Here is a 15,181-nt window from a genome sequence, read left to right as displayed (position 1 = left end):
ATATTAAATTTATTTGTTTATTTATCTATCTATCTATTTATTTATTTATTTTTATAGGCCGGCAGATTGCTGTTGACCTGTAGTCAGGTGATGAACATAAACATGTAACTTGTTAAAAATATATTCATCACGTTCAGGTCACTAATCATCCAGTAAAACATAAAATTCTGTAATAGATCTCTTCTCTTGCCTGGACAGTGCTGATGAAACCTGAGCGTTCTGTCTGGTGATGAAAAGGAGCTGATGATGAGACAGTAAGAGGAAGCAGATGATACTGAGACGTGGATTTCCATGCTCTGAAGAAGTTTTTCAGGCTTCAGTTACAAAAAAGTTCAACAAAAACCCAAACCTACACAAATCTACACAAAGTCACAACAGAACATCAGCACCAACCTCTCAGGTTTCAGGGTGGAACTTTATTAAAAACTCTCTCTGAGTGAGATTTTATCCCAGGTCTCAGATCCCAGGAGAGTGTGTGTGTGTGTGGGTGCCAATATTTATAAAAAACAGTGTTTTTCAGCACGTAAAATATATCCACCCTCTGTGAGTATTTTTTTTGTTCATTTGTTTATGGTGATTAATTTATTAATTAAATCTGCCCATGAGGAGTTTTATCAGGAGCTCGTGCGTTTTATTTATCACGTGTCGTAAAAGTCATTATTACTTCACGTCTGTTTTTAATCATGAATCTAATCCAGGAATCTCTCACCTGAAGTATTTGTTTTAGAATTTCTCATTTTATTTTTACTTTATTTTTCATTAAATTTACTAATAATAATTATTCATTTTTTTAAGTATTTATTTTAGAATTTCTAATTCTTTTATTTATTTTTCTCTATCCATATCTACTCATTTATTTATTTAATAAATACAGATAAATAAATATCAGTGTTTAATATTTATAAATATTTGAATCTTAATGACTTAATGACATTATTATATTTACAATTAATATTTATTAATATTTTTGAAGTGTTTATTTCAAGTGTTTATTTCAGAACTTCTAATTTTCTTATTTATTTTTCTTTATTCATTTATTCATTCATTTATTAATTACAAATAAATAAATAGTATCTGTCAGTGTTTAAAAATATATTCATGAAAACTTTAATATTAATGACTTATTTACTTTATAACCATTATTAATTCACTAATAAAACTTATTAATATTTTTTGAAACATTTCTAATTTTATTTTTATTTTTTTTCTCGCTTTATTTAATTTTTTAAAATATATTTTTGCTTTATAAAGCACATGGAACTGCACCCTGTAATGTATGAAAAGCATCTTTGTTAATGTGAGAAAACCAGATGAAACATACACACATACAGAGACACACACACACACACACACACAGACAGACACACAGACAGACAGACACACACACAGACAGACAGACAGACACACACACACACACACACACACAGAGACACACACACAGACACAGAGACACACACACACTCATTTTAAAGCCTTTATTGGTTTGTCTCAGTGAAGTAATACAGTCTTTAGTGTCCACTGATTAATGAGACTGGGGCGATTTTGCGTGTGTCGGACGTTAAAGGTCAGATTAACATGTAGGTGTGGGTCAGAAAGGAAAGATCTGGAGGAGGAGGAGGCGTTTGGGCGTCACTCGGGAGTCTTGGTGCAGGTGATGAGGTACTGTGGATATGCCTGGGTGTCGTTGAAGATGACGAAGACATTGGGATCCCTGACCACGTCCACCACGCTGTGGAAGCGCATGGGGATGTCCGAGCCCTCTCTGAGCGGCGCCGTCCTCATGTCGTGCTTGCCCTGTGTGAACTCTCCCGTCAGGACTCTGGCCACGAAGATGAACTTGTGTCCGTCGGCGTTGTGCGGAGAGTAGGTGTCCGAGATGGAGTAGGAGGATTTCACGGCGAAGTACACGCCCTGTCCGAACGCCGTGGCTGTGTGGAGAGAGAAAACTGTAACACACACTCACTAGGATTATACACTACACAGCAGAACTACACACAGGGGGCGGGGATTATCCAAAACAGAGGCGTGTCTCACTTACAGACGAGCAAAATGTTCAACATTCAACATTTATTTCAAATAAAAATCTATTTCCTTCTTCAGAACTTAGCGTAGGTGAGATTAAGGAGCTCAGGTGGAGTTCAGGTGGAGCTCATTAATCTCACCTACGCTAAGTTCTGAAGAAGAAAATAGATTTTTATTTGAAATAAATGTGGAGCTCAGGTGGAGCTCAGATAAAGCTCAGGTAGAGCTCATGTGGAGCTCAGGTGAAGGTCAGATAAAGGTCAGATAAAGCTCAGATAAAGCTCAGGTAGAGCTCAGGTAGAGCTCAGGTATAGCTCAGGTTTAGCTCAGGTGAAGCTCAGCATGTTACCGTTTTTGCCGCAGAAGCTCCTGTTGAAGCCGTGGATGCAGATCTCCTTCACGCTGCTCTCGCTGGTGCCGTGATACAGCGTCCGCTCCACATCTCCCCGAACCTTCTGCTCCATGTCCGCCTTCTTCAGCAGGTACTGACTGTACAGCAGCCGGTTGGTCAGCTTCTCCACCTGCACACAGGTTAACACCAGACATGAGATGATTAAATACCTTCACTCGCACCACACCTCTGAGCGACCGGTCAGCTGACCATTCTCCACTCTGACCTGTCAGCTGACCATTCATTCTTTCAGTAGCTCAGGTTTATGGTTTCTATGGTAACAGCTCCACTCTAAGGTTTCTAGAGGAAATGTAAAGAGATCTGCTTCACCTGGATGATCTGGACGTTGCTCTTGTCAGTGAGGCTGCTGAAGAATTCCGCAGCCACTTCCTTATACTCCTCAGATTCCTTCTCAAGTCTCGTGGCGTCCGGAATGTCTGACAGCAGACTGTAATCATCTGAAAGATCAAAGAGATATGGACCTTTAACGGTCATCCACCTGACCACACAACTTACACAGAATTCAATCAGAATAACGTGAAGAATGAGCAGGATGTGATGTCATAATAAAGTGGGCACTAGGGGGCGCTACAGTACAGCCTGTTTCTGCTAACTCCTGTACCGGAAGATTCCAGACAAAAACCTTAAACTTGGTGGGGTTTGATTTTTGGCTTAAGGCGTTAAGACAGGTATTAAGGTGTTAAGACGGGTGTTAAGGTGTTAAGACGGGTGTTAAGGTGTTAAGACGGGTGTTAAGGTGTTAAGACGGGTATTAAGGAGTTAAGACGGGTGTTAAGGTGTTAAGACGGGTGTTAAGGCGTTAAGACAGGTATTAAGGAGTTAAGACGGGTGTTAAGGTGTTAAGACGGGTGTTAAGGTGTTAAGACGGGTGTTAAGGTGTTAAGACGGGTATTAAGGCGTTAAGACGGGTGTTAAGGCGTTAAGACGGGTGTTAAGGCGTTAAGACGGGTGTTAAGGCGTTAAGACGGGTGTTAAGGCGTTAAGACGGGTGTTAAGGCGTTAAGACGGGTGTTAAGGCGTTAAGACGGGTGTTAAGGCGTTAAGACGGGTGTTAAGGTGTTAAGACGGGTGTTAAGGTGTTAAGACGGGTGTTAAGGTGTTAAGACGGGTGTTAAGACGGGTGTTAAGCTGTTAAGACAGGTATTAAGGTGTTAAGACGGGTGTTAAGGTGTTAAGACAGGTATTAAGGTGTTAAGACAGGTATTAAGGTGTTAAGACGGGTGTTAAGGTGTTAAGACGGGTGTTAAGGTGTTAAAACGGGTGTTAAGGAGTTAAGACGGGTGTTAAGGAGTTAAGACGGGTATTATGGAGTTAAGACGGGTATTAAGGAGTTAAGATGGGTATTATGGAGTTAAGATGGGTATTAAGGTGTTAAGCTCCACCACTAACCAACAGGTTTTCTACATGGGATCAAAGTGCTTGGACCCCAAGAATCGCTACTTGAGGCTGTATTTATATATATTACACTTATCTCTTCCTCTAGAGCCAGAGTGTTAGGAGGACATAAAGAAACAGCGAGAACGTTCCCGACTCTGATCCCAACCTTGGAATTCTGTGTAGAGGTCAGCAGAGCTGATGAGTTTGCGTGAAATGGGCACGGATCGTCCAGACGACACGCTGAACTCCTGCATCTTGGTAAAGTCGATGGTGTAGGGCTGGTTGTTGAACAGGATGTCCAGTTTGTTCTGTTTGATCCTCCAGGCGTTTTCGATGAAGACCGTGGCCTCAGGCGAGTACGGCGTCACCACAGAGCGCTCTCGGTCGTGCCACGCCCACTGCACGGTCTTCAGGATCTCGGCGTCCGTGGTGCTTCCTGAAGCTCTCTCCAGCAGCTCGTTCAGATCTTGCAGCGCTTCGGTCACGTAGTTCTTGAACCCCGTGACTACGGCCGTGGTTCCCTGGACCTGGATCTCCACACCGTGCTTCCTCTTGATGAGGTCCAGGCAGCGGCGGTGAAAACCCGACAGCTTCCTGAAGCTTGTGTGCTGCAGCTTCTCCTCGCACTGCCTCAGACCCACCTTCTTCCCCAGGGCGATGTCGACGCGCACCAGGTCATGGGTGTAACACGCAAACACCTCGATCTGCGCCACGTTGGCCGAGCTGATGGACTCCTTAAAAGACACGTCCACCACCTTCACCACCTCGCGGCCCTCGTCCATGGACGTCGCCTCGTCTTTGGAGAGCTGGAGGACCTTCTGCAGCTCCTCTTCGGCCAGCAGCTCTGGGTTCTGACTGTCCTCCATGGACATCTGGATGGCCAGAGACAGAGAAGCGTCCTCATCCAGACTGACCATGTCTTCCTGCTGACTCTCAGCTTTAAGCGAGTCCTGGGTTTCCATCTAAAGGAAGACAACAACCTGCTGCTTTTAGGACCCTGAGGCATATCACAGACCTCTGATACATGACCTACAAAGAACTGCAGGAAAGATACACTTTATCTCGAATTACTTAGAGAGTATTTCATCTCATTTCCCAGAAATATCTAACTGTCTAGAAAATTGCTTGTTACTGATCTCATCATCATCAAGTAAATATTCAATTATCTCAAAATATCTCATTTCCTTCTTATCTAGAAAATCTCATTATTTCAAAATATCTCATTTCCTCCTTATCTAGAAAATATCTCATTATCTCAAAATATCTCCTACCCAGAAATATATAATTGTATAGAAAATTGCTTTTTACTGATCTCATCAGGTAAAAATAGTTAATTATCTCAAAAATATAATTCTCATAATATCTAATTTCCTCCTTATCTAGAAAATATCTCATTATTTAGAAAAATCTCATTTCCTCATTATATAATAATGATATTAAAACATCTCATTCCTCATTTCCTCCTTATCTAAAAAATATCTCATTATCTCAAAATATCTCCTATTTAGAAATATCTGTCTAGAAAATTGCTTAATACTGATCTCATCATCAGGTAAAAATATTGGATTATCTCAAAATATCTCATTTCCTAATTATCACGAAAATATCTCATTATCTCAAAATATCTTAAGATACTTCTCGTCATCTAGATTTCCTTTGTCTTGTCTAGAAAATATCTCATTATTCCATCACCCAGAAGACATCTCACTGAGGAAGACTGAGCTATTACCTGGAAATTACCTTATTATCTCATCTGTTGTCTCTGTTGTCCAGGTTTCCTCTTACCTCACTTTTTATATGTCTGGAGGAGAACCTTCTCCTGGATTTTACCTGTTCTCCTGAGGAAGCGGGAGCTGAGTACAGATCCATTTCCTCCTCCTCTGCTGCTGCTGCCATGTGAGAACGATCACTCTCCAGCAAACACAAGATCTTCTTAGCTTCTTCTAGTCGAGCTGAGAAGATGGGAGATGAGAAGATGGGAGATGTTTGGCTGGTTAGAGCTCATCAGAGCAGAATCAGGTGAGAAGAGAAGAGATGGAGGAAGGTAAAGAGACAGGAACCTGAGGTGTCTTTATCAGCCGCAGCAGAAGGAGGAGCACCGGCCCTGGGATCTTCTACATGCTGAACTGAGGAGCTCCTCGCAAAGTTCTGACTCGACATCATTTTCCATGCCAGAGCGAAGATGTCCTGAAAAACCCACAGGTTTTAATTACTCACTTTAATCGACTGTTGCTCCTGCCAGAGTTTCCAGCGTTGTGGAAGTTCCAAAAAACGAGTGGAGACAAAGCTCATCCTTTTCTTATTTACTTAAAGAACAAAAAACATTTTTAACACACATTTTTCTTCTGGGAATTCTGTGTTGCAAATGAAAAGTACCCACATATTCACATAATATTCCTCTCTCTCTCTCTCTCTCTCTCTCATTTTTCACCAATTTAGTGTTTTCTAAACAATGTGCAATTTTTTTGCTCTAGAAATTCAGAAATATTTATCGACCAAATAAATCACGACATCTAGGTTTCCTTTACAAAATAAATAAATAAATAAAACGAAATAATTAATAATAAATAAATAGATAAATAAATAAATAATAGAAAACAATTAAAATAAATAATTAAAAATAAACAAATAAATAATTAATTAAAAATAAACAAATAAACAAATATTTAAAATAAACAAATGAATAAAAACAAACAAATAAATAAAAATAAATAGATAAATAAATAAAAATAAATAGATTAAAAATAAATAAAAATAAAAATAAATAAAAATAAATAAAAAAATAAATACATAATTAAAAACAAACAAACAAACAAACAAATAAATAAATGAATAAAACCAACCAACCAAACAAATAAATAAAAATAAATAAATAAGTCGCGCACACACACACACACACACACACGAAAGAGTGCTCCAGTCAGTGTGTCTCATGGGTTACCTGTTCCTCCAGGGGCTCCCAATGCACCCGCTCAAGATTGATGTAGACCTGGAACTTGGCGGTCATCTCGCCCAGGATGCTGAGCCCCTCCTCGTCCTGGCGCAGGAAGCGAGCGATGCCCGGCTGATTGACCGTAATGATCTTGGTGTAGGTGGAGTCGATCACGCTGGACAAAACCTCCGCTGCCGTCTGCACTGCTGTGGGGTTTCCCTGGATCTGTCCAGCAACATTCACACACAAACACACAAATTAAAATTTATTTTATTTTACTAGACTATAAAATAAATATTATACTAAAACCTATCAAATGGAAATTCATTTATCCTAATAAATAAATTATTATATATATATTTTTTTACAATTAAAAACAATTATGCAAAACTCTAAATTATATAATTGGCATTTCCACAAAGTTTGTATAATTGTTTTTTAATTGTAATTTTTTTTTTATAATTTATTTACTAGTTTATTTATTAATAATTTATTTATATTATTTATTTATTTTTTTTACATTTTATTTCTTCAAGAATATATGAATTGTTAAGCACTAATTAAAAATATATTCATGAAATATTAATAAAACATTAATTGTTCATATTATTAATTATTTCAATTAATTTTAATAAAATAGAATTGCTGAAGTAATAAAAACCTAACAAAAACAAATGAAATGTTTAAAATTTAATGTATTATAATATAGGTATATATAATATTTGATATAATATATAATTAAAATAATTAGTAACATTATTTATAACGTTATAAACAATATATTATAATTCATTATAATTATAACAAGTATTTAAACAATTTTTTATTTTATTATTTATTTTATTTTTAATTATTTGTGGTATTTATTCTATCCTTACACTAAATGAAGTGATAAGGAATAAAAATGTAATAGTGAAAATAAACAAATAATTTTTTTTTAATTCTAGTTAATTATTTACTTTTTTATTCTTAATTTTTATTTTTTATATTTAATTGTATTTTTTAGGTGATTTTTAGTGATTAAAATGAAATGTAGCTCACGCTCAGGCCGTCTCCGCTGTCCAGCGGGAAGATGATGACCTCAGACATGTCCATGAGCAGCTGTTGGTGGTGCAGCTGGATGTAGATGAGCATGGCAGGCTGCATGCTGAGGACTTTCTCCCTCTGAATGGGCGTGCTGAGGAACCGGGCGATGTTCTCCTTCACCTCCAACTCCGCCTCCTTCAGCGTCACCACGGAGACGGTGTTCCCCTGAGCTGAGGTTTCGGCGTTGCACGTGCCCTGTCTCATCAGGAAGGTTTTCCAGTCCTCAGAGTAGATGATGTACTCGTACTCAGGCTCCACGTTCAGGATGAACTCGCTGACCGCACCCTTTATCTCCTGACATGCCTGGTTGACCATCTGTATGGAGGTGGAGTATAAAATCAGCACAGCCCCGTTCAGCATGTAGGAGCAGGGCAGCCCCTGGGCCTTCAGCTTGGCCGTCAGCTTGTCTCTGACGTCCTGTCTCCGAAGGAAGTCTGCTTTCAGAGCGCTGACCGTGACGTGGACCTGTGACATGCCGCTCAGGAACTCCAGCACCTCGCCTTTCAGTTTCTCGGCTCCGTCTTGGGCGGGGCCTTCCACCTCCACGCTGTTCTGCGTGACTCTGATCTCGTAACCAGGATGAGACGTTCTCAGCTTCTCAGGAATGTCGCAGAGAGTGAGCAGCTCGCGTTTGACGGGGTCGGGGATGGAGACATGGCAGATGGAGCGCTGTGGTTTAGCTGGAGGCTGAAGGACCTGTGGGATATCAACAGGTTCTGGAGTCACCTGGAGATCAACAATCATAGCTTCCTGACTGAGGGATGATGATAATGAAGATGATGCAGCGCTGATCAGATCAGAGTGTGTGCCATTCACAGGAGATACGGTGCTAATCTGATCATCCACACCCTGATCTGTCCCGTTCTGTAAACCCGTCTGAGGGGAGTCGTCCTCTGAGTGCAAGAAAGAATAATAAGGTTCCACCGTCAGGTCCGTCTCCTCCAGCCTGTGAGACTTCTGAAGAATGACGTTCACAGCTGTTTAAGAAAAACATCCCAGGACAAAGGGTGAGGAGATATTTTACACACATCTCAATTAAACAGTCCACAAGTGTCATAATTAAAAAAAAGCACAGCAACTCAAACAGCAACTGATCTGTCTCAGTGGGCATGGCCAAATATTGTAATGAGCAGGGTGGTTCCAGTTACCCCCGCTCGTCTGGCTTTCCTTCACAGCTTCCTTGTAGTGGGTAGAGTGAAGGAGGTGTGGCTTCTGTGTTGTGGGTGTGGCTTCTATGTAATGTATGTACGTAACCTCTGTGCAGTAGGTGCGGCATCTGTGTGAGTTCCAGTGTGAGTGTGCACTGTATATTTGAATTTCAATTCAATTTATTTATACAGCACTTTAACCATGGACACTGTCTCAAAGCAGATTTACAGAAATATAGGATAAAAATTACAAAGTTTAAAATTTTAAAATGAAATAAATAAATAATACTAAATAATATTTCTGGTGGGTGTGACCTATTTGAGGTGAGTGTGACCTGTTTGTTCTGGGTTTGGCCTGTTTGTGGTGGGCGTGACCTGTTTGGGGTGGGCGTGATCTGTTTGTGGTGGGTGTGGCCTGCTTGTGGTAGGTGTGGCCTGCTTGTTGTAGGTGTGAGCTGTTTATGTTGGCTGTGACCTGTTTGTGGTGGATGTGACTTATTCGTTGTGGGTGTGGCCAGCTTGCTTGTTGTGGGGGTGGTCTGTTGGTGGTGGGTGTGGCCTGTTTTTTGTCGACAGTGGCCTGTTTGTACTGGGCGTGGCCCTACTGTTTGTGGTAGGTGTGACCTGTTTGTTGTGAGTGTGACCTGTTTGTTGTTGGTGTGGCCTGCTTGTGGTAGGTGTGGCCTGCTTGTGGTGGGTATGGCCTGCTTGTTCTGGGTGTGACCTGCTTATGTTGGTTGTCCCCTGTTTCCACTGGGCATGGCCTGTTTGTGGTAGGTGTGACCTATTTGCAGTGGGTGTGGCCTGCTTTTACTGGGTGTGTCCTGTTTGTGGTGGGTGTGGCCTGTTTGTGGTGGGTGTGACCCTTTTGTGGTAGGTGTGACCCTTTTGTGGTGAGTGTGACCGTTTTGTGGTAGGTGTGACCTGTTTGTGGTAGGTGTGGCCTGTTTGCAGTAGGTGTGGCCTGTGTGTAGTGGGTGTGGTCTGTGTGTAGTATACTGTAGTGAATGAGCTCTGCACTGTTTAACAGTAAAAGCTGTGTCTTCCACGGTGTTCATGGGAAACTTACACTGAACATCTTTAAAGGAGACCTTAGCGAGATGTTGTGAGATCCTGCTCACGCCCACCACCTCTCCTCCCCCACTGCGGATGCTCTCGAAGTACAGCGTCAGCAGATCGTCGTTCAGCTCGGGGGTCAGGTTCCCCACCATGATGGAGTCTGTGCACTCCACCTGCTCCAGAGTTAGCCTTGCGCCATCCAGTGCTCGCTTGGAGACCTTACTGCACATCTTCTCGTAATCTGTAAAGAGACAATGTCAACACCAAGGGGCTAGACGTTTACCCTGGATGAGAAGAAGTGGAGTCTCAGTGTTACGCACCCTCGGCTGCAGGCTGGTGGAGGTGGATGAGGACCAGGTCTTTCCCTGGAGACTGAAACAGGGTGTAGTTGTCAGACTCGATCCCGGTCAGATTATCCACGTAAAGCTCCAGAAGGTCACGACTGGTGCTGGGAGAGAGACCACGCAGGACCAGCTTCCCATGATCCTTCGGGGGTTTCTTGCGTATGATCAGTTGGGCATCACTGAGGCGATGGGAACCTTTCTGCAGGACTCTCGTCGCAACTGGTCCCCACACACACACACACACACACACACATCTAGTGCTCTGTTTTGCTGCATGAGAAATATAATAAAACACTCAGATCCATATCCGGGTCTCACCCTCAACACTTTCAAACACCAGTACGGCTCTGTCTCCGGTCCGGATCAGAGAAATGATGTTCCCTCCTCCAGACCGCCTCCTGTTTTCAAAGTAAAGCCACAGCAGGTCATCGTCCAAACTATCGGGGATCTGAAGGACCTCCACGCTGCGATCTTCCAGGGTTTCATCCTCCATCCTGATCATCAGAGAGGAATTATCAATATCTATGAAAGCGGTCCATCACAAACAAGAACCAGAATGTATAGAAGTAATGGCTGACTAGATTTTGAGTTCAAGTAATTACTTTAAAAGTGCCAGTGACCTGATTTCAAACATCTGACCACAGAAGACCGGACTGACCCGCAGTAATCTTAAAGAAAGTGACATTATTTTCATTTCAACCCAGAGCTTCTCCTTCTTCATCTCCTCAGTTTCTGAAGTGTTTCTAGAACTTTCTGATCATCTCATCCACCACAAAATGATCACAGATATTATATATTATATTATATAATATATTATAATATTCATTCAGAATGCTGATAAATAGGCGTACTAACAGATAAACACACAGTAATGACCGGATAAAGGTTTTATGAGACAGGAGTACAGGTCAGACCTGCTCCGATGACGTCACTCCCTAAAGATTCAGCTCTATAGCGCAACAACAACAACGACGACACATTAAAGTATCTGAATAAGCATGAAGTCATGACTTGTACTTTATATAAACACTTAAGAGATTTATAGGGATATGTATATATATAGATGTGTGTGTTTATTTAGATGTGCAGATGATTAGGCATATTAGTTTTTTGAACACTTTCTCCTGAACAGAAACTGAAACCATGCAGCCTGATTAACCAGGGTGTGAATAAACAGCGTATTAAGAGTTTATAAATGATCTCCACACAGACACACACCCCAGGAGCATAGTGTGAAGAGGTGAAATAAGAAGTTTATAAAGTTTTTCAGCTTTAATGTCTCACCTGAAGCGCGGCTCTGCTTCAGATCATGTCGCGAAAATCTCTCCTACTTCCTGTTGTTTTTTTTTACTTCTCGAACCGCAGCTGAAAACACAGCAAATAATACCACATTTAACATTTTTTATCAACGTGTTAATCGGTTTAAATTCACAAATCGAGCGATAATCAAGTTCTGTTCTGATTTCTATAATCGCGGAAATAAACAAAAATTTCCCCCAAACTACACCTGACGCGCCAACGTCATCTTTGATCGACGACTGAAGTTCCTGGAGTAGGGCGCATGCGCGGAATGTTCTGTCGGTTCGGCTGGAGCTGGTGTTGAATATTAAAAAAGAAAAAAAAAATCCTGGAGTAAGGCGCATGCGCGGAATGTTTAGCCGGCTGAGAGCTCGTGTTGAATAGCGCGCATGCGCGGAACGCGTATTCACAAACAGCGCGGACAGAACGCACGTTTGTTGTTGGTAAGCTAGCTGTTTAGTTTTTTAATTATTATTGTTATTACTTCACTAGTTTAAAATGATAAAAAAAAAAGTATAGACAATAAATGCTGAGTTTAATCGATACGCTCGGGTATTTTAGAGTTCGCACGCGCACGCTAGGTAACGTGCTAAATAACTAGCTTGCTAGTTTTTTTGTGATAGCTTGCTTGCTAACTAGTCGGTTGATTTAAATCCAAACTATTTACTTATTCTTATACTTATTTTTCTTCATTTTGTTTTCAGAAATGGATCCCCAGAAGGACATGCAGCCTCCTAAACAGCAGCCCATGATCTACATCTGTGGAGGTGACGTCATCGTTATAAAGTTGAATTATGAATTATATTATTAAATAAATAAATGTAAATCTGCTCACGTCACACACACACACACACACACACACACACACACACACCTCGTGTTAATACACACTGATGGTTTTGTCTGTACTTGTGCCAAATACTTCAGAAACTTACCTTAATCTTTACTTACATTTGATTTCTTTAAATTTTTCAGTGTGTGCCTTTTTATCCCTTTAAAGAAGCTCAGACCTTTTTCCTAAAGGGAACAACACATTCTTTACCTTTACGTCTGCACTCAGATGCGGTATTTAATCTCCAGGTCGTCCGATGCCCAGTCATCGGCCCTAGTCGTTATGCCCAGTCACGTGTAAAGTTTCTCTCGACAATATTTTATACTGATTTTTAAACAGAGACATAACATACAAGGTAAACATCTAGCGTGTGTTTCAAGGCACTGTGGATTTATAAACCCCTTATACACACCCCTATACCCCCCATCTTACCCCATCCTCCAAGCCAGCCTTACTTGTCTAAGAGAGGCTGGACAACAGACATATTTAAAGTAGGAAAAGAGAAAAACAAAACCTGGAGCTGGAAGTCTGGGATTTGTGTGCAAAGAAATCTATACACAGGTGAAAACCCAACCAATCAAATCAAAGGGGGATTAAACTATACATTTATATAGAACTTTCAAGCCTGAACAATAAACCTTCTCCTGGACAAACAGGGCATGATATCCCTGAGCCACCAGGGGTTAAGATGGCATCCTTCCACTTATAAATAAAAGAGAATGCCTGGCCAGGAGGGATGCAAAGGACAATAAAGGACATTTAGCTGGGGTTAGATGCTTTATCTTCCTCTCCAGTAAAGCCAGAAAGAGCAACCAGGGGGTCTGGTGGAAGATGCCAGTTCAGGAGGTGAGACAGGGTTTGAAAGATGTGTTGACTGATTTATTTTCATTTTTTTCCTGTTCAGAATGTCACACAGAAAACGAGATCAAGGCCCGAGACCCGATCCGCTGCCGAGAGTGTGGCTACAGGATCATGTACAAGAAGAGGACCAAGAGATGTATCCTTTTATCACTTTATTACTCAACACCAGCCCGGGCTTTTATCTCACACCTGAGCGTTAAAGTGGGCGGAGTTTACAGTGTGGGCGGAGACTAGTGAATAATGAGATTCTGCTGAAAATACAGAAGCTGCCGAGAGAGGAGAGTGTAATAAAGTTGTAACGGATCCTTGGACGTCCTGAATATTAGAGAGATTCTGAAACTGGCAGATGGATGGATAGATAGATAGATAGATAGATAGATAGATAGATGGATAGTGTTATAAAGAACCATTCTGTTATAAAGTATTATAATTTAGTATTATTCTGTTATTAGTGTTATAAAGAACCATTCTGTGATCTGACCAATCGGCGATCTGCATATGTTCTAGCTCCGCCCACAGTGACCATAACGACAACATGACGACATCATCATAATAATAAATGAGTAGGAGGAGTTCTTCTCCCTCGGCTCCTGACGTCCGGCTCTTCTCTCTCTCTCTCTGTCTCTCTCTCTCTCTCTCTGGTGGCTTGGGTCACTTCATGCTGGACTTCGTGAGGATCTCCTGTCTGTTTCTCTGACTCCAGGAGTTACTCTGTGGTGCAGTGTGATCTGAGCTCTGAGTGGGCGTTAACTCCACACCAGTGTTTCTGTCCTGGAAGAGTTTCCAAACAAATCCACAGGGTTTGTATTTGTTAATAAAATAACACCACAGGGCTGCAGGATTCTGATTGGTCAGAAGATATAATCTGCTCTAACATCAGCTCTGCTGGCAGCTTTATATTGTTGTTATTGTTGCTATAACAACAGCTCCTTCACAGGTATGTGACAGCAGACACCCAGATACAGATGAGGTTTTCTGTAAAGATGTGTGTTAATCATTGATGTAAGGAGGTGTGTGTATGTATGTATATATATATATATAAGTATGTATGTGTGTATTCCTTAACTCTGGTTTCCAGTGGTCGTGTTCGACGCCCGATGATCTCCAACCCTACAGATTTTCCTGCTCTGAGCTCAAACCCTTCTTCTTTTTTGTTTTTTTCCTGTTTTTTCAGTTTGAGATTGTAAATAAGTTAAAAGATTAAATACAGTTTTGTGTATTAAAGACCCTGCCCAGACTTCGTCCTGCTTCTCTGTAAACTGTTGCTTTATTAATCCTGGGTGGCTTCTGGGATTTATACACACGGACGAGGAAATTGCATCAGTCACGTCTTTTAACACGGCGGTCTACTGCTTTACACGTTACAACACGTGAAGTATGAAGAACTCGTCTATCTATTAAATACTACACCTTCACTCTCAAACACACACCTACAGAGAGCTGTTGTACTCTGCGATGTACGTTTAACACAAAATCAGCGATAACATTATGACCACTGACCGGCAAAGTGAATAAGACTGATGATCTTCTCATCATGGAACCTGTTAGTGGGTGGGATATACAACTCCTGGCAAAAAGTATGGAATCTCCACTCTTGGAAGATGTTCATTCAGTTGTTTAGTTGTGTAGAAACAAGACATGCCACAAAACTATTTTCATTTAACATTCCATTTTTAGTTTTCTATCTTGATGCTTTGACGTCTTCCTTGGTCTACCAGGATGCTTCCCTTTTACAACCTTCCCATTTGATTTGTACTTGGTCCAGATTTTAGACACAGTTGACTGGGAGCAACCAACATCTTTTGCAAC

The 15,181-nt window shown here is 41.1% G+C and overlaps 2 protein-coding genes across 4 annotated transcripts; one reads left to right on the top strand and one right to left on the bottom strand.

Moving 5' to 3' along the window:
- Window positions 1–1,461: 1,461 nt before the first annotated feature.
- Window positions 1,462–11,962, bottom strand: parp10 (poly(ADP-ribose) polymerase family member 10). 3 transcript variants are annotated; one of them, XM_058377180.1, is made up of 13 exons: window positions 11,888–11,962; window positions 11,665–11,745; window positions 10,699–10,874; window positions 10,357–10,599; window positions 10,047–10,277; window positions 7,785–8,806; window positions 6,753–6,968; window positions 5,872–5,998; window positions 5,642–5,763; window positions 3,978–4,773; window positions 2,744–2,871; window positions 2,372–2,543; window positions 1,462–1,928 (listed from the first exon to the last, which is right to left on the bottom strand). In XM_058377180.1, exons 3-13 carry the CDS (start codon window positions 10,871–10,873, stop codon window positions 1,630–1,632), a joined length of 3,531 nt encoding a protein of 1,176 aa, XP_058233163.1. In that variant the 5' UTR covers window position 10,874; window positions 11,665–11,745; window positions 11,888–11,962; the 3' UTR covers window positions 1,462–1,629. The 3 variants fall into 3 exon arrangements, with proteins under 3 accessions (XP_058233163.1, XP_058233164.1, XP_058233162.1); XM_058377181.1 differs by lacking the exon at window positions 11,888–11,962 and having other exon boundaries at window positions 11,665–11,881; XM_058377179.1 differs by lacking the exons at window positions 11,665–11,745; window positions 11,888–11,962 and having other exon boundaries at window positions 10,699–10,902.
- Window positions 11,963–11,992: 30 nt separating this feature from the next.
- polr2k (RNA polymerase II, I and III subunit K) lies at window positions 11,993–14,619 on the top strand. Its single transcript, XM_058377231.1, has 4 exons — window positions 11,993–12,122; window positions 12,384–12,446; window positions 13,416–13,508; window positions 14,451–14,619. The coding sequence occupies exons 2-4, from the start codon at window positions 12,386–12,388 to the stop codon at window positions 14,471–14,473; spliced, it is 177 nt and encodes a 58-aa protein (XP_058233214.1). The 5' UTR covers window positions 11,993–12,122; window positions 12,384–12,385; the 3' UTR covers window positions 14,474–14,619.
- Window positions 14,620–15,181: the final 562 nt, after the last annotated feature.

The sequence above is a fragment of the Hemibagrus wyckioides genome, linkage group LG24, assembly GCF_019097595.1.
Source record: "Hemibagrus wyckioides isolate EC202008001 linkage group LG24, SWU_Hwy_1.0, whole genome shotgun sequence".
Taxonomy (NCBI): Eukaryota; Metazoa; Chordata; class Actinopteri; order Siluriformes; family Bagridae; genus Hemibagrus; species Hemibagrus wyckioides.
Note: the sequence above shows the minus strand (reverse complement) of the source record. Positions and strands in the feature narration are given on the sequence as shown.

Coding starts and splice junctions, on each gene's coding strand:
- parp10 (XM_058377179.1), bottom strand. CDS start 10,882: ATGATCAGGATGGAGGATGAAACCCTGGAAGATCGCAGCGTGGAGGTC. Junction 5,999..6,752: donor GGGAGCCCCTGGAGGAACAG/GTAACCCATGAG, acceptor TGGGTTTTTCAG/GACATCTTCGCTCTGGCATG. Junction 5,764..5,871: donor GGCTGATAAAGACACCTCAG/GTTCCTGTCTCT, acceptor CCATCTTCTCAG/CTCGACTAGAAGAAGCTAAG.
- polr2k (XM_058377231.1), top strand. CDS start 12,386: ATGGATCCCCAGAAGGACATGCAGCCTCCTAAACAGCAGCCCATGATC. Junction 12,447..13,415: donor CATGATCTACATCTGTGGAG/GTGACGTCATCG, acceptor TTTCCTGTTCAG/AATGTCACACAGAAAACGAG. Junction 13,509..14,450: donor CAAGAAGAGGACCAAGAGAT/GTATCCTTTTAT, acceptor TCTGGTTTCCAG/TGGTCGTGTTCGACGCCCGA.